The sequence below is a fragment of the Neopelma chrysocephalum genome, unplaced genomic scaffold, assembly GCF_003984885.1.
Source record: "Neopelma chrysocephalum unplaced genomic scaffold, ASM398488v2 Primary Assembly neopelma1_124, whole genome shotgun sequence".
NCBI classification, from domain to species: domain Eukaryota; kingdom Metazoa; phylum Chordata; class Aves; order Passeriformes; family Pipridae; genus Neopelma; species Neopelma chrysocephalum.
The window spans coordinates 3,048,615-3,076,524 of record NW_020897786.1 but is presented as its reverse complement, the minus strand read 5'-3'; the positions used below and the strand labels follow the sequence as shown (position 1 = coordinate 3,076,524).

The following is a 27,910-nucleotide window of genomic DNA, read 5'->3' as shown; positions in this document are numbered from 1 at the left end:
TTGAGAACAATGTCTGTACTGTGGGGCAGTCTCCTCTGTGCAGAGAAGGGGGGGATACTTCTCATTTACAGAGGATGTGGAATAAGAAGCAAGTGTGTCCTGCTTCAAACGTGTTATGGTTCCTAAATGCAGGAAGAGTGTGCTTGCAGTCAGGGAAGAGACTGTGTGAACCAAGAGCCCATTCCTGAAGCAGTTCATACTCATTCCTCTATGTTTCTGAACAAAGTGGAGTTTTTGCAGCTCTGTCCCGATGCTGCCCGTTGGATTGCAAAACTGACTCGTTCAGTGCAAGGTGGGGATTTTGCCTGAAGGGTGAAAAGAGGTGGAAGTTGCACACAAAGTTAGATGTGGTTAGCAGGTAGTAATTGTGCTAAAGACAGCAGTGGACAAAGAGAACAAGTAGCAAGAGTACACATCAGCTACTTCAGCTTCAGAACTGGAATAGTAGGTGAGATAAAGATCTTGACTCCAACTGGTGTATGAAAAGGTCAGTAAGAAAATTAAGATGTGAGCTGTGTATGCTTTGCAATGTGAGCACCAGTGCAAGCCTGCTACTCCGCTCAGGTATTTTCAGATTGTGACTGACAGCATAAATGCAGAACATAGCACGCGGTGTAGCTGTTTTCCCTGTCACTGTGTCTGTTCCCAAAGGTTAGTTGGGTGTAGGCATGATTACAGCTCTGAAGGTGTCCTGTCCAAGATGCTCACCACACTTCCCCTCTCCCGGCCCCCAGTACTGTTGTGCTGTTACTGCAGCTGGGGGTCAGTGGTGACTCCCCAAACCCTGGATCCCTGGCAGCTGCTGTTCCACCTCTCATGGTCTCTGTACTGCGGAGTCTGACTCTGCAGTGATGTTGCATCACAGATCACTTTGGGCACAGAGGACAGGACTCACAAAACCCCCAGCACGATGAAGCCCATGGTTCCAGTGTTGTTACACGGGATTATGTCCCAATCAGGAGGAGGAACTGCATTGCCCTTCGAGATCCTGACATGACTAAAATTTACCTGTATCATCAGTATCTGTTTAAATTAGTTGCGTTACCTGGCAATAGCACAACAATTAATTGAATTGTGTTATGCAGTATAAAACTATCTGCATACTCTATCTGAGCAAAAACGAGGTGTTATTTCCATATAGTGGTGCTGAGCTAATCTGCTTCCTGGACAATGGGATTACCTAACAGTCAAAATACTTAATCCTTACGAGCACTGCAGAACCAATATTGACATAGGAGAGGGAGCTGGAGTCCTTTCTGCTGCATGTATTATCATCAGAAGTGTCAAGTATATGCTATTTGAAGAATCATCGTTGCTAGTTGGTATATGAGAGGAAGACTGAGGTTTGATTCCTACTTTTCCTCTCCTCACTGGTTCTAGAGTGATACTGTGTGCTGGTGAAATGTTTGCCACACTTGTTTTGGCTTTCATAACATGAGGGGTAAGTCTGGAATCTGTGGTGTTGGGAAATGGAGAGTTTGAGATTTTTTGACTTGGAAAAAATTTCTGAACTCTGACAGTACTTTTGGGAGTATCTTTGTAGTATAGGTGGACATGAGCATACTTGTTGAAGTGCTGTCTTCAAGAGAAAAATGGTTAAAGTTGATTTCTCATTACTGTGGGGTAGAACGTGGCTGTTGTTTGTTCTTTGGCTCTAGAGGTTCCTGCCCAAGGTGAACTGAAGCCTTTCTTCCACCAAATTCTTGGGTGGTGCATTGTGGGCAGCAGCTGGGTGAAGGTGGCAGGGTTACTTCAGCCTCTGTCATAGTTCAGCCCACCTGTGTGCTGGGCTGAGGATTTGGTGTGACAGGTGTGATGTATTAGGGTTTAATTCTTAATTTAGTTATGAGTTCCCAATGAGCTCTGTTACCTCCATACAATCCTGTTGAAATTGCTGTTTTTGCATGAGGAGAGTGAAGACAGGCCTTCTTGTAAACTCAAGCAGCAATGGAGGTTTTCTAATCATTCTTTTGTCTTTGACTAAGCATTATAAAATACAGTATCAGCTTATCCCTTGCTTTATTCAAAATAATAATATTTTCAGCATGAACAGGTTCTCCCTGTCTCATTTTCATTCTTTCATTTTATCTTGTCTAGGGTTCATTGTTTCTTTGATGTGTTTCAACTAAAATTTCTTTGTGGCAATTATTGTATCTTTGCATCCTGTGAAGCACCACACGCCCCTATGGCATTGCACACAAATGAAACTACATTTGAAATGTATGTTCAAATATGCTGGTGCAAAATCAGACTTGTAAGTCAGCAGATGTTTGATTTGGGGTTCTGCAGATACAGTTCTGTGTTGTGAGCCACTCTGGTATCAGAGAGCCAACAATTTTCAGGAAAAATAGTATGTGATCTTAACAGTTACGAAGAGGATTAATGCAAATGGAGCTAAAGACATATGCTGTTTTAAGTGTGCTGCTTCCTAGTTTTCAAGAGCTTTGATTTCAACCCAAGTAACCTTCTTGCAAATTAGTTTCTCACACAGAACCTCTTGGTATTGTGAGGTTTAGTCCCTTTCTTTTTCGGTTTTGCTTTTTCTTTTTAATGATGTTACCTGGAGGTATAAACTTCCCCTGTCGACCTTAAAAAAATCCCTAAATGGGATTTGAGCCTTCGGTGGTGATTTCTAATTCAGGTAATTGCCTTACTTGGTAAGGTTGTTATTTGATGAATGAGGGAAGGACTCCTGGGTTGTGTGTTCTGTCTGGGGAAACAACGGGTGAAGTGTGACCTCTTCCATCCTTCTTTCTGTCCTGCCACTCTGCTTTTCAGCTTCAGCCCCCTGCCTGCCTCTGTTCTCTCTGAGGTACAGGTGCCCAGCCTTTGTGGACAGTTCATGCCCATTTGGGTTCTTTTTTGTTTTTTTGAGAGGCCACCAAACACTTGATTAAAAAAAAGCAATCAGGCATAAGAAAACAGTTCAGTTTAACTTGAATGGATTGCCATGAGACAAAGAGCATCTCTGCTATTCCAGGGAACTTCAAAGGCTGCCTGCAAACGAGGCAAGTGTCAGAGCTTCTCAAAAAAGTTGTGAAAGTCTTTGTAGTGGAAAGTGTTATGTGTCTGATATCTAAGTGTGCCTACCAGCTTTTTCCACTAATAGAAAATGAAAATTCATGTCTAAAAATAGCAAAATGCAAGTTTTATTGAAGTTGGTGAGACTTTTGCTATTGAATTATTTTGTCATTTTGCCTTCAATGCTTTTGTTCAAGTTTATCAAATAATTTCTTACAGAAAAGCACACCATTTGGACTACCAGTCAATTTAGCTGATGGCACAAATGTAAAGAAAGCTCTTCTTAAAATGAAGGAAAGAGCTCCTGTCTGTAATAATTAAAGTTAGCAAACATACGGGATGTAAACATGAGGCATGTGGTGTGTCTCAGCAAGCAGTCCATAATTTTTCTCTGTATATAATAGCTGCCTGAATTTTACAACCCACATAGAGTAAATAATTACGTTCTTATCTGGTATGATAAAACTAGACAACTTTGAAAACAACTTTTTAACGGGAAAGTGAGATATGGGTCAAAGTTCACACATTAATTGCACAAAAAAAAATCAATCTCAAAGATTTTTCTTGCACATATTTGCTGTTTTTCTTGTTACCAGCTGCCACCTCCAGAAATCTGAATGCTCTTTTGGGTTTTTTTTTTTCATAAGAAGAAGGACTTTCAGAGCAGGGGCAGTAGTGTAATTGAATAGATATGTTTAACTTGGAAAGGTGTTATTTTTAGGACTGGCTCAAAAGGGCAGGTACTCCTTGGAGACATTATAGTATGGCCAGATTGCTCCAGCTAAAGAGCAACACAAGACGTGGGCAGCGTCAAGGTTTGCTTAAAAGTTTTTGACGTGTTATCTCTGGGCCAAAAAAAACATGGAGAGGAGGCTGCAGAGTGGGCAGAGTTTCTGAGCCTCTGGGCTGCACTGGAGAGAGTACCAGCTTCCAGAGGGGCTGGCCCTGGGGAGGGATGGTGCTCCCATCACTGTGTCAGGGCCGGGGTGATGCTGGTTCTTCTCCTTGTGCTTGAACAATTGCTCTCCTTAGGAAAGCAGCACTGCTGGCTGTGGCACAGGCAGGGACCTGCCTGGCAGGGGCCGTGCTGGAGACAGCAGCTGTTCCCCAGCTGCCCCTCAGCATTGCCTCCCGGGAATTTGGATCCCAAGGTGCGAGGAGCAGAGAAGTTTGAGCGTGCTCCTGGTAGGAAAGGGTGTGTGCATGAATTAACGGGCACGCTGCAGAGAGATTTTTCTCCCTGCTCTCTGGTTTTTTTTTTTCTGATTCACATTTGCTCACTTTTCCACCTCTGAGCAAAGGGGAGCATATGGCAGTGTGCTGTCCATCTGGTTGCCACTTACTGTGAAATCATTATGCAGGGAAATTTGGCCCCATCTTGAGTTTCTTAGGTAGGTAAAACTGTTACTAGAATGACAGCTGAAGTGCTTATTCTGCACTGTAAATGGGAATTAAGCACAGAACGAACACAAATGGTGCTTTCTGAATATTTTCAGTCTTCTACATTAACAAAATACTTGTGCTAGTCTAGTATTTAAAGCAAAACAGACTGGGATCCTCATTGTGAGCAGTAGACTGCTCAAGTACGGATAAAAGACAAGTCCTGTCCCAGGGGATTTGCAATCTAAATACATTTTAATAAGAACATTGTGAATGGTGATAGATGCTTAGGAAAGCCTTAGTTATATAGATAATACTGTATGTGTGTCATAAAAAAAGTCCCGTTGACATTTTTGCCTCCCAGCACAAGCTTGTCACAGTCTCTCTAAACGCATTAGGAGATGTTAATTCAGGTCTTGTGCATTTTGGGTGTATCCAGGTATTTCTATTTACCTGCATCTCAAGGATCAGCACTGGCAAAGAGAAGTCTTATTGTCTTTGGCACCGTGAGCATGGGTACATTTTTGTTGTCATCACATTTCACATTGCAAACATTGAAATAGTAATAACTTACTTATACTTTCTCCTACCTTTAAAAAGGGAGTGCCACTGGAAAAAAATAATTAGGTGATATTTATACTATTATATACCTCCAGACAAGAGTACCTGCAAAAGTAATTTTTAAATTTGATTTATTTTATACTTAGGAAAGTTAACTTTTGTACGTTTTCTATTTTGTAAGTCAAGAGTTTGTTTCTCATGTAGCCACATGGAAAAAATCTGTATTTTTTTCAACGAGAACAGGTGGCTATACAACTAGAAAATAAGTCAGGTGCAGGTAATTGATCTGAAACAACCTTCCTTGCTGTTTAAGTCAGGGATCTTCACTTTTGCTACATGCATGTTTGTTGTGTAGGACTGCTGCCCTGTCCCTACTGTGATATGTGATATGAAAGTGCCTAGAGACTGGAAAGAAGAGTTTTGTCTTTGTGGAGGAGAGTGGCTGGAATTTGTTCACTGCATTCTTTAAAGTTCTCACTTTGTTTTGAACAGAAGTGCAGTGAAGTTTTTAACTTGATAATAAGTATTAAATTGATAATCTTAATAAGTGTTAAATATTGTAAGCATTGAGATATTTTGACTTTTTTCCCTGCAATAACCTATTTAAAAGATTGTAAATAGCTTTCTGAAGAACTTTCGTCATGTACTGAAACGGGCAATGAGAAAAGTTCATTTTAAGTTTTCAAAAAAAAATCCTGAGTTTGAGACTTGCTCTGAAGGAGCTGGTTTTGAGCAGATATTCTGTGCATTAGTATGTCTTCCAAGTATTTTAAAATGAGAATTCAACCCTCAGTACACAGCTGTGAAACTGGGCTGACAGTGGGAATACTGAGTAGGTTTGGGGAGAAGGAAATATTTAATGGCTTCTATTACAGTCTCATGAGAGCTGTGGCTTATCTGCTGGTGATCTATAGCCAATATCTGTGGGAGCAGCAGCACTGAGGGCAGGCAGCTCTGCTGTCTGACACTGAATGGCAGAGTCTGTTAAATCACTGCTGAGCTGCACCTTCCTGTACTTTGGTGAATGACTTTTGTTCTGTGGAATTTTTTTCCAGTTCAAAAGAAGAAGAAAAAAAAAGGGGGGGGCACAGGAAACCCCAAAGGTTTTCTTTTAGCCTGCTCAGAGAACTTTGGAGACTACTTAGGGAATAGTAGCTGGGTTTTTTTAAATGCACAGTGTTGTATGACTTGTATTGAAGTCTTCTGAAATATATTTTATTCGGGAGTTTGTTGTAGGATAAATCTGTGATGGATTTAACTGTGACATGCTGAGTGAGATTCAGGGATATCTTCACCAAACTTGGCTCCCCACTATTGTTTTTAATGTGAAAATGAGGAAGAATTCCCGTAGTAGTTTGCTTCTCATGAGGCAGAAATAACTGGGAAGGCAGTTTCTCTGTGGTCTTAGGAGTCACCATAGTGACTCTTGAGACTCACATTAGGAAAAGATTATACTAAGTTAAAGATACTGAAGGTTTTTCATTTAAAGATACTGCCCATGTTCTTGCATCTGTTATTCTACTGTAGAAAAAGAAGTCGTCGTGCAGGTGATGTAACGTGGTTCTAGCTAAGCAAGAGACTATAACAGTTATTTTGAAGTGCTTCTTTTAGGCTGGTACCCAGCCTTCATATCCTGCCAGAAGGCAGGAGTTTTGATGTGTAAATGAAGGTATTCTTTGAAATGCTGGGAAGGCCTGGCGTGCCAGGCAAAGGATTCCCTCAACAGCCCAAGGAAGAGGATTTCAGAGACTGTTACATCCCTTTGAATCCTGAGCTACATACTGTCCAGTTGGAAGGGTGATATTTGGTTTATTTTTTAATTACGTTCTTGTTTTTTTTCCTCTCTGAGTACTTTTCTGGAATTTGGGAGCAATGGAAAAGAACCTGGTCCTTTTTCCATTAGCAGCTGGATGTTTTACCCAATCTGAATGCATTGCTTCATTCTGAAGCTTAGGTGGGCTGGTTGCTTTTCAAGAACTTCTTTTAGCATAAGATGATTTCCCTTTTTTGGGGGGAAGGGAAGGGACTGCAGTTGAAGGAGCTGGTAGGCTGCCAAGGCCTGAGTCTGAAAGCAGTGGATACAGTGAACTAGCAAACAAAGACTAATTGGTTATTTGTTTGACGCATTTGGAAATGCAGCCAGTCCTCAGAGTGCCCAGGTGACTGGCATCAGCTGGGATCTGATGGATGTTTGCTGGGTTAAAGGAGGGAAGTGTATCCAATCCTCATCTAAGAGCACTGTTAACTCCACAGACTGCCTTGGTAGAGAGCTTTCATGGACTGAGTGAACGTGTGAAGTGAGCAAGCTTTCTTCTGCTTCATGCCTCCAAATAAGGATTAAGGTACATGGGACAAATTGAGTGGGAAATACAGGCTTGCACAGTTCATTTTGTCAGGAGGGGGAGGACTTCATGCCCAAGTGCCTGTGTCTTTCACAAGCTTTAAAAATCACTTTAAAACATCCTCACTTTCTGTTGTTGGCTGTGTGGGGCAGGAGCTTTCTCTCCAGGTAATGTCTAATGTAATGAAATACTTATCTTGGTTGTGGTGTTATCATAAAGCAATGCCAAGTGTTTTATCGTGGAAAAAGGGAAGGCCAGTGTTCAAAATATTAAATTATAAAATGGAGGATTCGATACTGGAAGAAAAACAGGTGGTGGTTCTTTCCTTCCCTAGATGGATATCTGATCTTGGGGCTTTTACTGGTTCTATTTAAATGGTTTAGCAAAGCCCTTGAGTCTGAAAGAGACTGTTTTTCTCTTAGTTTCACTGAGTATATAAAGCATACTGCATGAACAGCATTTGGCAGGAGAGGAGCATAATGTATCTGAAACCTTTAATTATATGCTGTAGGCAGCTCTGTCTAGGTCAGAAGACACCATATTATCAAATAACATATTATAGGCATTCAGAACTTGCACAGTAGCTTGATTATTCACTGAATAATTGGTCTTTGTTAAGCAGATAATGGCACTGTTTGCATTCAGAGCCTAGGTTTGAAGTATATGGCATAGATTATTTGTATTTTTAATCATCTGTTATCCAGCTGATGTAAGAACTAAACAGAACGGGGTTCAGTGGAAGCTTTTCCGATGGCAGACTGTGCCTGTCACGTTTACTGTGTGATACCTGCAGTTCTGAAGGGCTCTAAGAGATTTTTCTGTTTATTGAATTTAATTTTGTATGGGTGTTTGCAGCAATGCTTGGGTCCATATAGACTGTTTAAACATAGACTGTATTAGAAACCAAACCAAACAGAAAATGCCCTGAAGAATAAAACAGTTTAGAAGCTTCCCAAACTGCTTGCGGGCAGAGAGGGAGGAAAATAAACAGTGAAGGAGAACAAGTGTGTGATTAAGACAGGCAAATAGGATTTATGAGAGAAATGGCATGTCTCTCTCTGTCACACACCACACCTTACGTTGCTTATCTATAGAAGAGAAAGTATTTCTACCTTATGAATATTTACTTAGGCTTGTTAATGCTTTAAGATCCCAGTGTGGAATAGGAAATTATTGACTGCAGTGTCAATAGTTGATAATTTTTGCAAGTATGTCAGAATATGATCTAGGGTAAGTTTGCAGGTTCCTCTGGGCACTCATTTATGTAAGTTTATGCTTGGAGGTAACTGTGAGCTTGTTAGAATCCCCAGTGCTTCTGTACTTTGTTTTACACAGGCTGGGGAGCAAGTGATGATGAACAGACCTTTTTCATCTAGGTTTCATCTTACTTTCCTTTTCCCAAGCTGGAGTTTAAAAGAAAAGCGGTAAGGTGATAAAAATTATTGCCTTTAAGGACAACAAAAGTGATGAAACCCACTCAAAGCAATCGTTTTATTGTATCAAGTGCAGCACGCTCAGTTAATCAAAACACATGTTCTCTGTCTGTGACTGTTCAACCTGCAGAAGATCAGCCTGCCTCGCAGTAGACAAGTTGTATTTTCCATGGGAGCTGAATGCCCATTTGAGCTGTGATCAGCACTCTGCCTTCCCTAAGGAGATGGCAGTGATTGTAGCATTTATCATACATAAAGGAATCTGTCTTGCTCTGTTTATCTGCCAAAAGACTTGTGAAAAACAGAGACGGCGGCGGCAGCGCCCGTGATCCCAGTAACCCCTCAGACAGAGAGACTGGGGGGGAACTGAGGAAAACACTTCCCCACTTCTCACCCGAGCCCCTATTTATCCACAGCAGTATTTTGAGTTGGGCTGGTTTAGAAGCATGTCTGCAAAGGAATCTGTCAGCAGAATATTGGCTGAAAGGCTTGTGTAGTGGTCTGGGCATGAAGCTGTTGACCTGTGATGCGGAGACACGGACCTCCAGGTGAAAACAAATCCTTGTCCACACCAGAAGTTGAGTACAGAATGCCGTGGCTTATATGAAAAATGATTACTTGAAAATTAAGTGCAATGACGGGCAAGGGTTTGGAATGTTGGTGTTCAAGGAAAAATCCAAGCGCACACTGGTGTTTGGATAAAAGCAGGGAGTTTGTCTGGATTATTTAGGTTTGAAAAAAGTAATGCGTGTTCTCCTTTTATCAAGCAGCCCTGAGACTGGAGCAGAGACGTAAAACCAAGGGCAAAAGTTCTATTTAGGGAAGGAAAGATGGAGCAGACTGAAGTTGCAGAGCACTTTTTTCATGGAAAAGCGCTGAATATTTGAATTTTGCTTTAGTCCTCTGCTTTATAACATGTAGCAAAGATGATGGATTGGTGATTCTTCTGACTTGGCAAAATTAAGGCTGCTCTCTGGGAAATGCAGCAAAAGAGCCTCAGAGGCTGCTGTGAGTATGCTTATGGATTTGTGCTCCTATGAGAAGTGTGTACCTTTGCAAGGAAAGGAGAAAGGAAGGACTTGCAAGCCAAGATCAAAATAAAAAGTGATATCTGAAGGTGCCATACGTGACCTGTTTTCCAGGTCTCTGCTGTGGGCAATGAAGCTACATGGTATGTAATTTCTAATGACTTTCCTCTTATCAAGCTAAAAACATTCTCTTCCTTTTCCCCCCAAAGGGCTGAACTATAAGGGTTTTTGTGATCTGAGCAAGGACAGATACATATGTAGCAGCAGCAGCTCCTGGCTCTACCTGCTGGACCGAGCTGCTTCCCCTCGTGCCTGTTGTGGCAAGTGGTGTCAGTGGTGTTCAAGTTGCTAATTGTTAATTTAACATCCAAATGAAAAGGTAGATGACAATGTGTATGTCCATAGCTAGAGGATGTGTATCCCCTGTGCAAGGTGTGTTGTATTCAAGCTTAGATTTTGCTCAGTTTGGATAGTTTTGTGTTTGTTTTGGTGCAAGGATGTTTAAACGAGTTTTCATCTTTTCTCCAAAGTATATTTTACATTTTTATAATAGTTTATAACTGAAGTGTTGGAGGAAATAATTCAGGCATGGGTATTTAATAAAATATGATCTAGTAACACCGTTCACTGTTGCAATTCATTTGCCTAGAAAACCCTACTAGGTTTTTCCTTAGATAAACAAGTAAGTTCTCTTGCCCTTCCCCGATTTCCACAAGTTTTGACACTACATCTACTGACAAACTGTGTAGGTCGGGTTAGGAACAACATTTTTGCCATGTGGATGTTTTGTCATTTTCCAGAATGTGTGTACATGTGGATCCTGTAATTTTTGTGCCTTCAGAGCTCTCATTAAGGTCATCCTGCTCCAGCAGTTCAGGTTTGATTCATACATTCCACCAGGTTGTCTCTGGGATGGCCTCTCATCCTATTGATTTGCTGTGATATTTTTATGCAAACTGTAGCAAAAGGAAAAAATATTTTAAGAATTGTAAATGTGCTTTTCGCCTTTTGGACACAAACTGGTGCAGCAAAGGGGAGAAAAGTCAGCACAATGTGACCAGCCATCTCTGCAAGTTGTTGATGGAGCACAGTTTGAGAACATCTGGACTGTGAAATGCACCTCTTGAACTTTCATTGATCGGTTCCTTGGGCTGTCAGCCAGCCAGTGTATTTTTAGATACTTGCAGCAAATCTTATTGCATGTGAGAGAATGCCAGATCCATAGTTTGTCAGCTGCTGTTTTCCAGTAAGTAGGGAAAACGGATTTGGGTTTGAGTTAAATAGTTAATTTGGTGCTGCATTGCAGACTGCAGCTTGTACAGCTCTACCTGAGTTAGCTTTAAACTGGGCAGCTTGGCAACTGGTACCAAAGTCCAGCTGCAGCAAGTGCTGGCTCAGCACGGGCTGTGATAATCCTGCTCGCTAATCCAGAGAGGAAAACTGTTGGCCTGGGCACAGTAAAGCAATCTTTTCTTTCAGTAAGCCATGGCCTCCAAAAGCAGAGAAGGGAAAAATGTGCGTGTGTTTAATTTTTGTGGCTCGCCACGTTTTTTTACAAGAACAAAGGGAGGCAAAGTAATTTACTGGAAAAGGAATGGGCTGGCTCCTTGTATGAGTGAAGTGGGATGTATGCTGCAGTTACATGACACACTGGAGCACGGGGATTCCTTGGCACTTCCTAAATGGAGCTCACTCCCGTTGAGAGCAGGAGAAAGGAATTCTGCTGTACCTGTGTGCTCTGCCTGCAGCTGCACCAGGACACGAGTTAGTGGTAAAATGCATTTAAAGTGTGCAGCTGCCTGAGCTGATTTCATCTCCCTGAGCTGATTTCATCTCCCTGAGCTGATTTCATCTGCCCATAGCAGTCGGACAGGTTCTGCTCCTGGATGAGGGTGCACTGGGTTTTGGCCTGCCTGTATGTGATGGATCATTTTTCTAGCCTTTGGATGCTGCCTTGCACCACTATTGTGTGTTCTTTGAAGCTCAGGACACTTGGTTTGGTCACCTGTCTGTTTTGTGCTTTGTAGAAGAGCATTTCCAATATTACCAGCTGTTGAAATGACTTGTTAATGGAATATTTCTTCAAAACCTTGTTCATTTTGGATTCAAGACAGAAGTTTTTCTATCCTGAAGCATTCCCTGTTTCTTATGCTATCTACCCTGCAATTTCTCCTGAAAGATCCTATGTTCAGTATCACAATAAGTATGATAGGTCCATTAAACCAAGCTATATTAATCTACACTTGTTCAAAACTGTGTGATCTTATTACTGCAATCATTGTCTCAAATTAGATTAAGTACTTTGGAGCAGGGGTTATATCACTTCAAAAACTGCCTTCTAAATCACCTAAATGATGTCTCTAAATAGCATGAGAATAATAAAGTATGGGACAACTTTCTTGTCTGAAAGACTGTTCATTTCTAGGACCTTAAAAATCATAGGATTCTGGTTGTGCTTTTGGTGTCTTTCCCGTGTCGGTCTCACAGGGAAGTTTGCAGTGGATTCCTTTGACAGCTCTCACTCAGAACAGACTTTAAAACACAATTTTATTTTTGGAATATTTTCATGTATATTTAAAAAAACCCCAACAACCTACGTGTATTATACTGGAGGTTTTTCTATTGGAAAGTGGCATTTTTCACCAAGTGAGCGCCATACCAGAAGTCAAAAACTTGAGTACTAATCCAGATTTTGGCATCTGTTTCTGATGTGGTCTTGGACTTTGGGTTTAGTTAGGGAGTATGTACTCATTAGTTTACTTAAATTCTATTGAAAGTGCAGTGAGTTTGTAGCTGAGATTCATAGAGTGTTTAGCAGAAAGTGGTTGGCTTGGAGGGGTTAGTGCAATGTTGATACAGAAAATATTTCTGAACATTTTCCAGCTGTTTCACCAGCTCTTTGTGTTTTTCATCCAGAAGCTGATACAGACGTAGCTTCTTTGCTCTCATCTGTCTGTCTTTGGATATGTTTTTCTGAGTTTCCTGCCTCCTAGGAACGTGTAATGACTAGACTGGTAAAGTTTTTTCTTTAAAAGGTGAATGGATAAATCTTAACAAAAGTCTGTGTTTTCAGCTGTAACAGACATGGCTCAGTTACAAGCAGGTGACTGGTATGGGATATGGGTTGAAGAACAAAAATATGTTTTATTTAGATCTTGGTATTTGTTTACTGTTCTGGGTCTTGCACTGCAGTATGGATCCCTTGCATAACCTTTGCTTGAAAAACATCCTTTTATCTGCTCAGTGTATTAGACAGGACCTCCTTATTGGATATGGGTCATGGGACTTGAAGTACTAAATAAGATACTGCTAAAATAGAGCTGTGGAGAGGGTGGCAGGACGACTGCTATGTAGGGTCACAGAGCAGCAGCCAAAGCTTTTCTGTCTGTGTGGTGCCACAGAATACTGAAGGATGGGTAACAAAGATTATCTTTGGGGCAGTGTGGTTGGATTTTCCTGTTTTCTTTGTGATCTTCTGTTTTAAAGAAAATAGTGACCAAACAAAGTTTTTTCAAACACATCTGTGTTATGTGTTCTCTGGACTGAACTCCAGGGTAAAGGAGTTTGTTGTATAAACTTGTCCATTGTCCTGCATTTCTCCAGCAGACACTGTCGTGTGATATAAGTGTTCACAGAAAGTTATTGTACCTCCTTTAATACATTCGTTATAACTATTTAATACACAGGCAAAAGCCACTGTGTCTGATTTGGAGTTAGTGCCAGGCATTTTAAATGGGAATAAGTTTCTTCCATCAGTTCATCTCCCTAGCTTTTTTCATCTGCAAATGGACTACTATGGCTTCTATATTTAAAGAGCAGCCTAGGAATTAACATGGCATGACTTCCAACTGAAAATGCATGTGAGGTTTTTACATGCTATTTGTTTCTTCCCATTTACTACGATTTGATAAGTATTGAGTAGAACAATTCCTGCAAAGGTTACTTTTGGAGTTGCCAGAGAAGCTGAAGCTGAGTCCCTGTCCTTTACTTTCTTGCAGCTTTGTGAGTGACAGCAGGAGCTTCACTGGGCTGTGCAGCACCTCTGGGGTTTTGGGGCTGCTTCAGGAAGACCAGCTCCAAGGTGGGGATCCTCTGCACCTTTGTTAGGTTCATCGCTTGCTTTCCCTTATCATTGTGTCTCACCACTACAGTTCCTTTAAGTTTATGACCAAAACTTCTCTAAAGCAGGGAAGTACTTTCTCTTGTTGTTTTTTTCCCCCTTTTCTTCCCCTCTTCCCTGAAGGAAAACCTGTTGTCCCGGAAGCCACAGTGTAGTCCTGTGAAGGCACCCGAAGGGGCCTACAGGCACTGAAGTCCAAGCAGCTGAAGCAGCATCACAGCATTAACACTTCTGTTTGAACCATAGCAAGTATTTTATCTGTCTCTAAGGTGTTGTTCTCCCTGCTCTGTGCCTCTCACTCCCTCGTGTTCTGCAGGGGCCGTGGCTGATGAGCTTGGTCAGATGTGCTCCCTTTTACCAGGTGTCTTTAAGGCCCTGGTTCAAAGTGTAGTAGAGAAGCCTGAAGGAACACTGAAGTAAATTTTAAATCTGAATCCCAGAGTGCCATCCTCACTGCTTTGCAACATGGATTTCTTAGTGTGTTAGCAGTAGCAATAAATTAGTGTGCCACAGGAAAAACTGGTTCTTGGCTCACAGTGTTAAATCACAATAAGACGAATTTCGTAGTTAAGAGTGAACTTTGTGAGCCTTTAGCAATTGAGAAGTTAATCTCAAGTTTATCTTGATGCTGACGCTGTCGGTGGAAGAGCACAAACTGACAGTTCTCCCCTCTAAATCAGAGGGAGTTCATGGGTGGGTGTTCCTGCACTCTTCTTTGGAATTTATTCCGTAGCTTGTGATGCTCTCCATTTACTCATGTGACAAGAGCATCGGTCCTCTCTGTTCTTGCAGTGTTTAAAAGGGTTGAGGGCTGGGCAGAGATGGTGATGTTGAAGGAGGAAAAGATAAATTTGGCATTTTTACTAATATGGTATATTACCAGCTGAATGCATTTTAATATGTCTTCATGTGAATAAGCAAATTGCTTCATTCTAAAGGAAAAATGCTGCATGCCTGTGCAGACCAAATGCATTTTAATGTTTTCAGAAAGTACTGTTCTTGCATACTTCAGTGATCCTTCTTGTATTTCCACACAAAATAACTAATGAATCGATTATCTCTAGTTAAAAAAGAACAATCACTTCCCATCCTGTTTCCAGGTGCAGTGGGAAGAATTGTTCTCTTTACTGTGCAGTTTGCAGTGGATGGTCTAGGCAGACTCCAAACATAGGCTGGCCATGTGTGTGTCTTCCCTTTGAGACCTTCCAGACCCCCACCAGAAGAGGGGGGGGGGAAGGTGCACACCTTGCTCCTACATGTGGAAGTTACTGGCCAGTTGACAGGGCTGCGTCCTCCAGATGGTCCATAGGCCTGTCGGGGCTGGGCCTGCTGACAGCTTGGACTGAGTCCCTCCCCATCAGCATTTTGTGGCAGAAAGCTGGCCTGTGAGATGTGGTAAGTGCATTCCATCACCTGCTGGGGGGTGACACGGTTAAATGCACTGGCCAGCTATTACAGTAATGGCTCTGAGTACACTGCATGTCCAAGGCAGTTAAATCTTGCCTTTTAGGCTCCCAGTGATCACTAAGGACCTTCCCAGCCACACGCAGTACAGCTGTTGTGTCTGCATGCCTGTGTGAGATAACTTGCCTCTGAAGTACAAGACAGACATGAATTCAAGAATTTTAATATCTGTGTGCTCTTGCAGAGTGGAGTTTACCCTGTATGTATCACCAGGATTAAATACTGCAATTATTTGTAAATTTGCATTCAAAACACCTGGGCTATTTGCTTCCAAGAGCTGAATTACAAAGCATAGCACTGTTTGAGAGAAGAGCAATATATTTCACATCAATGGACTAATTATTATATACTTGCTTTTAAGGTACACAGTAAAGCCATAAATTCATATAAATTTATTGCATTTTGTCTGGAAGGGTGCCCATAGTACTTTCCAGGAATGACAGAACATAGATATTTCTCAAAAATACATTTGTAGTATAGTCGGTTCTTAGAATGAAATCTTTACTTCCAAATGCTGTTTTTGTCTTGTCCAAGAACTGGATTTAGTACCAGTCTATTTAGATTTGTTTTCATTCTGTATTGGTGATTATGTGAGAGACATGAGTGGTCTAAAGAACTTAATTTTCACTCTCCTTCTTCTATAGAAATATAATATTTGCAGGCCTCACAGAGCTATAATTGGTGAGATGCATTGAAATCCTCAGCTTTGAGAGATTAAATAAATGCCAGGAATTTCCTATGAGGTTTTTCTCTGTACTTTCCCCCATTCTTATCGTAGTGTTGTGAATCTTTTGTATTTTGGTTGACATTAGCTCCTCTAGAAAACTAGAGAATACTTTAAAAATTTCTAAAAGCCTTTCAGTCCAAAATCCATTAGGCCCAGGATCTAAAGAAAATTAGAATTAATAACTTGAGGAAGAGTCTTAAAGTTGAAATCTAATGGCTGAAAGGCAGTCTGAAAGTTACAGTAATCTAAGGGTATGTGCAGAAACTCAAGCTTCTCTTTATGGGAAGGTTAACCTCCAAGTAAGATGGGCAGCAGATATTGTGGATGAAAACTAAAATGTATTGAGTTTTCACCATTTTCATGACAGGTGGTGACCCTGGTACTTTCCCATGACTAAGGCAGTGTCCTGTAAGACAGACTGACAGTGTCACTGCCCTGAATTGAGGCATCCATCATACTCAGGGTGACTCAAAGGAGGTTGTCTCAAGTATTTGTGTTTCTCTGCTGCTATTTTTAAAAACCTGAGTGAAATTCCAGCTCTGTCAAAATAAATTTTGCTGTTGGATTCAGATGGACTTGTATTTTTACCTCAAAAGCCATCAACAGACTGCAAAAATTAAGTGCATGTGGGATAAATTCAAATCTAATCAGAGATGACCTGCCAGGTATCTGTATAGACCTAAAAACATTCATTCTAGCATGTTCAAAAGTGCAAGTTTTTTTTTTTTTTACTATTCTAAAGAGTGGCTGGACTGATCTTGCTTGACTTGAGAACAAAAAGATGTGGCTGCAGGTTTCTGGTTGTACCTTTTCACTGCAGTTCCAGAGAGTAAGAAGAGAGCTAAAAGCAAAATCTGAGAGTTGACTCTCGATGGACGCAAGAAAACCAAACTTCTTTGAAACTAAATTGGTACTTGATTTGCTTTCAATAGTAATAATTTGGCTTAATATGAGTCGACTAGGTTAGTGTCATCCTCAAACACTTAAAATTCAGAAATGGAATTGTTGTTAGCCAAGCAAATACAAACCCAACCTTTTTCGGGTTTCAAATTTAATATTTTAATATTTAGTCCAAGGGAGATTTGAGGGAGTTTTTTTGGGTTGATTTGTTTGGTTTGTTTTGGTTTGGTTTTTTCTTTTGAGAACCAGAATTTGCGACACAAAAAAATCTCGTGTTGTGGGGGGAGTGCCTGTGTTATGAAATTTGTCCAAACGATCTTCAAACTATATGCTGACTGAGCCCTTTATGACAGAGTCATTTAGTTTCCCAGACCGGAAAAAACCAGATGTTTTCAGTCCAGTGGAGTTGTTGATGCCAGGCTTGTTCTATCAACATGTGCAGTGGCACATGGCAAAAGCCAACTAATGCTGAGCTTCCCAACTGCGAGCCCAGAAGCAGGATCAGCACGGTCCTACCGGAGCTGTGTCCAACCCCGTGTCCCTGTTGGGATCCCTGTGCCGTGCTGCAAGGAGGGATCACCTCCCTGGGAGCCGGCTCTGCTCTGGGTGCTGCTCTCTGTGTGTGGTGTGCCCTCACTCCAGCCAAGGTGCCACCCCAGCAGCTGCAGCCCTGAGCAGGGCAGGGCACCCTCCGAGGTGCAATGGCACGGTGTGAGCTGCCAGCCCCGTGCCTGATCCCGAGGGGAAACACCGAGCCTGCCTTTGGGCTCGCCCTTATTTTATTAAGTTAGGCCCAAACTTTGAAGGCTGGACAAATGTGTAAAGGGACCTTCTAACTAAATGATTGCTCTCTTTTGTTTGTTCTCTGGACTGGAGAGCCCTGTGGTGTGGGTGCTTTCTCTTCTCCTTTCACCACATGCAGAAGGTGTAGGTAAGTGTTGGGATCAGTTTGTTACAGCTGGATGAGGGTGGTTTGTGAGGTGCTAAGGGAAATGGCATGCTTGGAGTTACTCCAGAGGAAGAGATCAGATGAATAATCTTCTGGCTGAATGAATGCCTGCTGTTTATTGAGGAGCTCAGAGCAAACCAACAGTGCCAGTACACACTGTGTAGCGTGAGCTGGAACGAGAGCCCAGAGGAGCTGTCGGGGCACCTCTGGTTTGTGTTGAAAGCGTGGAGTGTTTGCATGTCACAGAACCCTGTCTGTAGACCTGCTGCCCAGCCCCTGCCCTCCCTCCCCAGTTTGTAGGGGAACTGAAAGCAGAAGGAAGGAGCAGGAGCAGAGTCTTTTCATAACCTTCCCAAACAGAGCAGCTCCAGCTGTTCCTTGCAGTCTGGAAGCACCATTTACTGCAAACCTGCAAGCTCCTTGGAGGGGGGGCTTGACCGGGCTCTCCTCAGAGTTTGTACTGGATTAGTCCTCCTCTAAAGGCTTTTTTCTAGCTACTCTTACTTGTCCTGTAGTCTTGTTTGTGGTACTGAAATGTTCAGGATTCAACCAATGATCACGTTGGGTTTATTAAGAGATTATTATCATTGTGCACGAGATCATTTTTCTCTGGCTTGGCCCATCTAAACTTCACTCTGGAAAGTAAGACTTACGCTTAGGAATGATGAGAGTCTTTAGTGACATGATTACACGCTCATTTTTCCTCAAACAACATTCTGCCTAATTTCAACATACAGGATGATCCCACAAGGGGATAGAATTATGTCTGCATGAGCAAGTTCAAATCTGCCATTTCCTAATTTGTGAATGCCTGACTCTTCTTTCCAATCTAAATACCTTTCCTGCGATGGAGGGTTTTTTCCTTTTTCTTTTTTTTTTTAATGTGATATATTTGAAAACTTTACTGTTTTTAAATAAAAAAGATGCAAAATTCAACATTCCTTTTCACTTGAAATAAAAAAACCCCATCTCTTGTGCCTCTTTTCTTTTGGACATGCATGGACATGTTAAAGTTTAAGGAAGTTAATTTACTGTTTGTTTTCTGTGTGGCATGTCTGCACCCATAATTTTTTGACAAATCTAAATGTGGGGTTTTTTTAAAACAAATGAAGGAAATGTTCCTTATCCACCTATACAGAGCCATATAAACAAATACTCTATCAAACTCTTGTCTCAAGGCATTAGGAAGGAGCAGTTTAATCAAATAATTACTTTTTTTAGTATCATCACCTGTGATTTTTCCCATTGGGGAAAAAACCAAACCAATATTTTTTTCAATCTGAAGCAAAGCAGGGAAGTGTAGGGACCACTCCTGCAGATTTTCAGGGTTTCCCCTTCAGAAGTACAAGTTGCTGGATTCCTGAAGGAAGCAGTTTTGGCATACCTGACCAGTAAAACTTTCTAAATGCAGATGTATGGAGCTGGTTAAAACTCTCAGGATAAAAACAATTGTTGTGATCCCAGGGAACCTAATTTCAGTTCTTGGAGAAATGTGACTTGCAGTAGTAGAGATGAGTGGTCACATCAGGTTCATGCTGATCCTCAGGATGATATCCATGGTGTTAATCACAAAAAAAAGAAATTTGGCTGGGCTAATTCACAAGAGCTAAATGTAGTTACCCCTAAATTACACTTCCCTTTTCTCTTTGAAATCTCTTAGGGTAGTGTCTGTCTAGGTGTTTTGCCTACTCCTATTTCAGATTATTTCCTTTCTTCCTGGTTTTCTGAAGAGTTCCCAGACCTTCTTAGGTTGGCACCTGAATAGCCACCATTTGCATTTGAGCTGTAGATTGTATAAGGCTTGTAATTTGTAAACTGAAATAAGGACTCAGCTTGTTCACACAGAGGAAGCAAAATTCCATTTCCTAATCTGGACTAGATTCAGAGTAAAAAGCTCCAGTGTGACACAGAAAGAGAAACCCCCCACAGAAGCCTCTTCCTTGCACCCCTTCCTCAATCTCTTCAGTATTTTCATGTTGGGTATTTGCTCCAGCTGAATGTTGCCAATGGCCAGGGCTCTGCAGTCAGCTTTGATTTGACTGTTTCTGATGTAAAGTGTTTCTCCTCTGTGCTGTTGTTTCCATGCACAGTGCCCTGCCCTACACTTTCAGTTCTGCTGACATGACTATTTTTGGAGCTGTACTATGACCTGTATCAGGGAAGCCATCCTGCCTTTTTTTTTTTATATATATTTTAAAAAAGTTCAGGAAAAGAAAGACAGTTTTGTTGTTGAGTGAAATGCCAAATGAGATTCCTGGTCCAGCTCACAGTAACAGCCCCTGGGCAGAGGAAGGAGCTGAAGCTGGGCAAGGGCACCTAAACCCCACGTTGCAGCCAACAATGGGGTCTCCTCAAGTGTGGCCTGTGGCATTTCCTTTGAATGCAAACCTGTCCACGTGTCTAAAGCTGCTGTTGGGGGACTGTGTGGCAGAATCTTAAGTTAGAAGAACATGTCAGAATTTGATTGTGTAGCTACCTTGTAAGGGCATGAACTCAGGTGTTCCAGTTAACATCTGAATTTTGTGCAGGACCTTACAGCTTTGTGATAATATCCCTCAGAACGTGAGCCAGGACAGCAAACAGCTCTGAATCACGGTCTTGACTTCAGCTCAGCTGAACACAGGGTATGAGTTAGTAGGGACTTCGGTGCAAAAGGCTTAAATTAAACCATCTTCCTACTCCCCACCCCCAATTGGGCCCACTACACTGTGACACATATTTTGTAAGACTGTGCTTAAATCAATGCTAAAAGCTGTGGTTTTCATGCATAAGTGGAGTATAGATTTTTTTTAAGTTTGTTCTTGGAGTTTTGTTTTGGTCCTAGGTTTTTTTCTTTTAGCTTAGAGCACGTGTACACCACATGCTGTGCTTCAGCCTATGCCTTCCAAACTTTGTTCTGTGTTTTGTGTTGTTTCAGCTGGACTTTATCTCCTATTAGCAGGCTCCAGCCAAGGTGTGGTGACTGACAATAGAAGGTTGCTGTAAACATTAACGAATTAACTGAGGCAGGATGTGTGCTGGGCAAGGACAGCAGTGGGAACCTTTGCTCAGAGCAGTGCGTGACCCCACTGCCCAGCCCAGGAGCTGAAGCAGGTGCCCCTGCAGAGGAGGGGGGGAAGAAAACAGAATCAACCCAAGGGTTGAGGAGCGCTGGCATGTGTAGTACCTGTGCAGAGAACAGGAAAGCTGAAGGGCTTGGAAGGCAAGCCCAGCACTTTTAAACACTTGGAAGATCTTGCCTCAGAAAGAGCTCAGTGAACGGGGTACAACTTCCTTCCCTGCTGCAGAGGGGTGAAGAGCCAAGTCAGCTCAGCTGAGGTTTGTACTGTGATCCCACACATTTTAAGCTGGGCTACTTGTGTACAAACTTACATGCTTCCCATCAGGTTGCACTGTCCTTTTGGTACATACAAATATGTCAGTCATTTAGTCCAGTGAATGTTTTGGGTTGTTATACCACTAAAAGCTTGCAGTAGAAACTCATGGGACAATTCTTTCCTGTCTGTTATATCTCCCTTTTAAACTATTTCTGTTAAACTTTGGAAACTGTGCTCTTTCTACAGCCATCTCACCTTGAAAACACACCACAGAACAAGCAGAATTGCTGAACTCTTACAGACTGGGCAGTGCCCATACTCACACTGAGTGGCAGCTCAGCATGTACTGGGTGCTGCCTGGTCTCAGTTCTATAAAGTGGGGGAAAAAAGCCCAAACCCCCAGACCCGTTAACTAATTCTGTCAGATCAGACTATAAGAGATGAGGCTTTTTTGGCTACTGAATAAATTGAGTGTGTCAGGTGGGGAAGGAGCTGCATGGAAAAATTTCCACTCGGATGATGGATGGAATACCCAAAAGTTGCCCTCTCCCTTGGTAGGGAGGAGAGCTACATCATTCCTCTTTGCCCACACTGTATCCTATAGGAATGCAAGAGAGAGATAAGTGCAGAAGAATAGAATCTCCCTGCTGATCCTTGTTGCCTTTAAACACCACTCAGTTGCACAGAAATTTCCTGGGGAAGTTGCAAGTGTTTAATGTTGCTATAAAAGGTGGGGTTTTTTGAGGAAGCTAAAAACAGATAGATGAGGTGGGGTGGATGGTAAAAAATACCTTTCTGCAAAATACCAGTATATGTTAAGACATTTCTGTTGCTTGCATAAAGTCTGGAAAGAAGCATGAATCACAGCAATCCATTTAGGATATAGATATACAACAACCTATTGCATCTTTTTTGTCCTCTTATTGTCCTTGCTAATTACTTGTCCTTTCAGTTCATTAAATCAGCGAATACATTAGTCATTTGCACCAGAAATTACTCACTTTTGGCCACTTTTTCTCTCAGGAAGGCTCCACTGAGTCCTTTGGAAACTTGACTCCCTGTGTCTCCTTCCAGGTGTGTCTCCAGGTTCCTCGTCCCACCTGTGTGAGCACCTTGTGTCATGGTAGATCCCTTGGGCTCCGCGAGCTGGACTCTGCTCCCTGCGGAGCCACCGGTGCTGTCGGCAGAGCTGCTCCTCTGGTCCTGCTGGTGAGCAAACTTTACCTGTAGAGCTGCCAACTCCAGGAGGAGGGAGCTGGTCTGGCTTAGGGGTGTTGCCACCAGTCAGGTCCGGTTCAGAGACCTGGTTCAGTTGTAAAGCAAAGTTCTGTATGATTGTGCACGTATTTCCAGCTTTCAGGAGAAAAGGGGACTCTGTGTTCTGGAGAGGCAAATATTTAATGTTCATGTCCTGTGTGAAGGAACTGCAGTGTTGCTGGCCCCACTGTTATGATTTCAGTTCCCTCAAAATCTTGAGATTAATCTAAAAATTAAGGCTTTTTAAAAATCTAGCTATACATTTTTTGTCGCTGTTTTGTTTTCTAAGCCCCCTTTGGGAAAGAGATTGGGGATATTAGCACTGTGCTGTCTCATGGATAAATGGTGAGTTTTTTACTAGGTTTAGAAACTCCCACATATACATTTGCCTGCCTGTCCTCTGAGGCCAGTTTCCATCAGTTTTATTCCCATTTCCTAAATCAGCTGTATCCCCGTGTACTTTCTATCCTCCAGACCTGCAAATGCATTTCCAGCAGGATTCTCATTTTCCTCAGTCTCACAAGACAGGTGCTCAGTGCCTCGTGCCTTTAGCTTTTTCTCAGGCTGAGTCCTTAGAACAATTGGTCTGGGTGAAATTTTTCATTCAGAATTGTTTGAGGTTTTTTGTGTTGTGAAAACATCAACCCAAAGGAGATGTCAGAGAGCGAACCTCACAAAACAAGGCTAATTCTTACATTTTAGTTTTGTTGTGCTGGTACGTGTAAGAATTGCTATCATAAAGCTCTGTGTAATTTAAACATGCATTATTTTAGTTCTAGTATTTTGCTGCCTTAGGGATATAGTAAATAAAATAATTTCAGGACTACAAAGGCCAGGGAAGAGGCTCCCATTGGTATTGAATGGATGTCAAATCAAGTTTCTGCTGTATTAGCAAAGCTTTATCTGAAAAAAGTTTGCTTCTTATTCTGTCTTTAGAAGTATCACAAGGTTATAAATAAATAGAGTGTGTGTCTTTCTAAAATGTGTGCAGTCTTTGGTTTTAAAGTTGTCCATGTTTCTTCATATGGATAATTAAATTGCTTTTGGCTGACTTATCCACTTGAGGAGGGCGATCACAATGTATACCCTTTCTTTTTGCACACCCAGGCACATTATCTGGAAGATGTGAGAATCCATTGGCTATATTTTACATTTTTGTAAGGTTACAAAACATGAAATAAGGCCTTGGAAATGGCTCTACAAAAGACGTAAGTTCAATTTTATTTTTTGGTATCAGGTGGTTGTTAAGGGTCTTACAGTAGCTACATTTTTATGTCTCTACTGTAAATACTCGACCAACAACTCAGCTTGTAAGTGGCTCTCCTATAAAGTTTAGTATAACAAGCATTTCTCATGATCATGGGTGTTACTGTTAGTAACGTTCTGATTTGCCGATGTTTATTTCTGTTTAATTAAAATAAGAGTTTGTTTTGATCTTGCTTTTAAAAATTATTTAGCATATAAACTTCTTGGTAGCTTTACAAAGTCTCTCATTACATCTTTCTCTAAGAATTTTTGTTTGGTTTGTGATATTCTCTGTTTTTCCTGCTTCCAAAACCTGTGTGTCAGTAGGTTTCATTCTCACAGACTCCACATTCTGGTTGCAGTGCATTGGTCCAGGCACAGCACAAGTGGAGATTTTGCCACAGGCAAATGTGGCACCTTTTCCAAAAGTGTTACTGGGTTTTGTTGATCAAAATACTCTCCTGGTAACAGCCCATCTAGAATGTTTGACAACATGAATTAATTCTTGGAAGAGACTTTCTAAAGCAGCAAATGGAGTCAGGAACACAGTTCAAACTGGGAAATGGAGAACAAATCCCTGACCTTCATCGACAAAGCTAATGCTCATCTCTTTAATTTATATGAAATTGTAAAAAATCACTTGGCTTCGAGTAGAATTTGCTCTCCTGAAGCCATGAGCTTGCTCTGAAAATCCACTTCTCCCTCTGACCCTGGTTGTCTTCCTCAACAATGCAATGGTTTAAAACAAGACTTGTGTTCTTATGGAAGTATATATGTGTCTGTGTGTATGAGTAAATGCACTGTAACTTTACAGCTTCAATAATATGGAGGAATTAACCTGGAATAAAAATACTTCAAAAAACAATCACGGGGGAAATAAAATTATTAGACAAACTTTCAAATTCACAACAGAAGTCATTGTAGCCCTTTGGATTTCTTTCAGCTGTGTTTTGTATAACTTTGTTTTGCTTCTCACAGAGACCTAATCTTGCAAGGCTAGAACTTTTATGCAGAGCAGCTGGAATTAGTTAAATATTGGAACTACTGCTGGTTTGGTTGCATCCTCCAACATGACCAATCCTCAGTAAGTACCATGTGATATAATTATAATTGATTTTAAATGAAAGGGAACAGGTTGCTGCCCGTAGGAGAACAATGCTGTGACATCAAGAAGGTTCTGAAGTTGTCTAAAGAGTGTGAATTAGCAGAAAAAACATGAATGCTGTAAGCATGTCTGATGTGTTACTAACAGCAGTGGCTGAAAACTGGTATGTTATGTTATTTTCAGGTCTGTTTGTCTTTTCTTTTTCCCTGCCACCAAACCTGTCCCAAACCTGTCTGCCAGCACTAGTCTGTCTTTTTGTTTTTGTTTTCAGTCAAATCAGATTATGTCTGTGATTTAGTCTGTCTAACAATACAGAAGCTAAGTACTGTTGGGAGAGGGAAGGCAGCACCAACCCCTCTCCTTTTTCCTTTATAATACTGGAAATTGGATCTTTGTGTGCTCTTTCATGCAAAACTGAACTGGCTTGGTCTTATAAAGGTAAATGTCCACAGGATGGCACTAAAGGTGAAAACCAAAGAAAATTCTTGCTAGAATTAGTTCCTACCTCTGGGTTTCTGATTTCAGATTGTTTACAGAAGAATACAGTTCGTTTGGAAATTAAAGAATCTCATTACTTTCCGTTATTGGTTACACATGAATAAAATAAAGGCCTTTAGGTTGTTCAAATAGTACTTCCTTTTACCTCTGCTTACTGCCATAGTATGACACAGCTGCAGCCTTTCCCTGCCAAATACTGGAGATATAACAGCATTTTCTGGGTTTTTTTAAGTTACTTTCTTATGTAATGCTGGCAGCAGTTAGCTCCATTTAATTTAGGAATAATGTCTTCCATCTGAAAGGGTTAGTCTAACGTGAGGCTCTGACCAATAGAAGCTTTCACACAGAATTTTGGTTCCCTCACCCACATCCATAGATTATATCCTTATACAAAATATAACAGTTAAGTACTCTTCTAAACTCTTTACTTCTTCTGGAAAAAAAAAGGGAACTGTTAATCAGGTTGCTTAAATTGCTGGAAGATTTTAATAAGCTTCTTTAAAACAAAATCACCAGTGCAATTTTTGCAGTCAAATATCAGAGGGAAGTTGGGTGCTAAGAACTTTTTAACTATATCCCCGTGGAAAAGGAGTATCTTCTCACCTGCTGTTGAAAACCTGAGATTTTTTCAGAAGTTAACAGGCCCCCCTGGAAGAAATCTGGAGGAGTTTGTGCTTGCACCTACTGTGGGTCAAACAGAGCAAGAGCTTTGACTGGTGCTGCAGAGGATCACCCTGGCCATGCAAACTGTCCTGCAGTGGAGTCACCCCTCACATGCACTGATAATACACTCCCTAAGTTTCTAGAGCAGGAGTATCTTGTTATAAATGTGGAAGACATGCACATTGTCACACTGTTTTTACCTGCATGGAGATTCCATTAGTGTTAATGGGCTGGTGTAAGAATACATGGTCAGATTAAGTAGCTGTACATAAGGACAGTTTAGGTGGATCTTTATGGAGGAGTCCATAATTCTTCTGAATCGTTGTTCTCCTTTCAGAACTATTTTGTAGTAACACAATGATCTTTTCTGGTTAAATGAAACAAAGCTGCCATCCATCAGAACTATTTGAATCAATATTCAAATCCACAGTGGAAGAGGGGTCAAACTGCATCCATTAATTAATGGTTGATTTGTATACAATGATTAATAAGCTTAGCTATTCATTGCTCACTGACCTAACTTACAAAGCAGTGAGTTTTTAGTTGGCACAGTTTCATCTCTTTCTGTTTTGCATAAATATTTTGCTTTTGGGTTCATGCATTTTTTCTGTGTTTGTTTGTTTATAACACATCCATTTATATTTAGTGCCTTTGAAGCAGATTGAGCAGGGTGAAATGCTGTTCTCCTTTGTGAGGTTTCTGTTGATCACAGTGAGATCTACGAAAGACAAGTTTGGAGAGATTTGGTCTCCTCAATGACGACACCTCCTTCAGTGACCTTGCAGAGGCCTTTTAAGTTGCTGGCTCTTTGGGATTCCATGAAGTTCTTGTCTCTAACTTACTTTTACTTGTTTGCTTATCTATATATTTATATCTTTTATGTGTGTATGTGTGTTTATTATGTTTTCAGGCCTACAATTGAAGGTGGTGTTTCCGAAGTTGAGATAATTTCACAACAAGTAGAAGAAGAGACCAAAAGCATTGCTCCTGTACAGCTTGTTAACTTTGCTTATCGAGATCTGCCTTTAGCTGCACTTGATCTGTCTGTGGCTGGGTCCCAGCTTTTGTCAAATTTGGATGAGGAGTACCAAAGAGAGGGGTAAGTACAAAGGACAGAATTTTCTTTTATGGTTTTAGGTTATAGTGATTTCAGGACCTGTAAAATAGGACACCTTAAGCTAGAGAAGTGCAACCAATTGTCCTCAAACTGTTTTTAAAACCATTGTCACAGAGTGGAAGTGACCTTTTCTAATACAGCTAATCTGGGCTGGTTTTGGGCTCTTTATAATTCTGCTGTTTGACTGCAGTTTGGAAGCCTTATCCCAGGAAAAACTGGACAAAACATCTATAGCCCGTCAGAAAAGCAGAATGGCCTGGTGAAAGTTCTTTGCAAAGGAGTTTCAGGAGGGTTTCAGGATGACAGAGAGTTGGCTGCTGAGATTCTTGTACATAGTTGTGCATCTCCTGACAGAGATAACGGCACAGTACTGCTGATTCCTGGACAGATAGTGTACTTTTCACCCAGTAATTTGAATTGTGTAGTTTGATCATGTGAAAATGTTGTCTTTGATAATGTATATAGTATATACATACTGCTCCTGTTTTCATAGAACAATGGTTCCAGTTTTATTGAAATGAAAGATCTTAACCAGTTCATAGCACTTGCTCAAACATAACCCAGTGTCAGATTACGTAGCATTGTTGTCCTACAGGACATTAGAAGTCATCCTTATGCCTGGTTCAGGCTTGAAGTGGCTGTAGGTGGACTGCTGTACTAAATCCTTTGTGAAAGATTTGGGTCAACTGGAGAGAATCCAGAGGAAGGCAGTGAGAATGATTAGAGGCTCAGAAAACCTGCCATGGAGTACTGATTGAAATAACATGAAGAAGAGACTTTGAG

At 41.3% G+C, this 27,910-nt stretch overlaps 2 protein-coding genes across 8 annotated transcripts in view; one reads left to right on the top strand and one right to left on the bottom strand.

The window, feature by feature from the left end:
• NRG4 (neuregulin 4) overlaps nucleotides 1-22,388 on the bottom strand; it is a 48,730-nt gene extending 26,342 nt beyond the window's left edge. For 3 of the 5 annotated variants that reach the window (XM_027698135.1, XM_027698138.1, XM_027698137.1), the window contains exon 1: nucleotides 22,244-22,388. In XM_027698135.1, coding sequence (XP_027553936.1) covers nucleotides 22,244-22,364 — 121 coding nt within the window. In that variant the 5' untranslated portion in view covers nucleotides 22,365-22,388. The remainder of the gene's footprint in view (nucleotides 1-22,243) is intronic. The other 2 variants (XM_027698140.1, XM_027698141.1) reach the window with 1 other exon arrangement.
• Nucleotides 22,338-27,910, top strand: part of TMEM266 (transmembrane protein 266) — a 59,862-nt gene continuing 54,289 nt past the window's right edge. For all 3 annotated transcript variants that reach the window (XM_027698132.1, XM_027698131.1, XM_027698130.1), the window contains exons 1-4: nucleotides 22,338-22,451; nucleotides 23,607-23,707; nucleotides 24,723-24,828; nucleotides 26,921-27,109. In XM_027698132.1, the coding sequence (XP_027553933.1) occupies nucleotides 24,815-24,828; nucleotides 26,921-27,109 (203 nt within the window). In that variant the 5' untranslated portion in view covers nucleotides 22,338-22,451; nucleotides 23,607-23,707; nucleotides 24,723-24,814. The remainder of the gene's footprint in view (nucleotides 22,452-23,606; nucleotides 23,708-24,722; nucleotides 24,829-26,920; nucleotides 27,110-27,910) is intronic.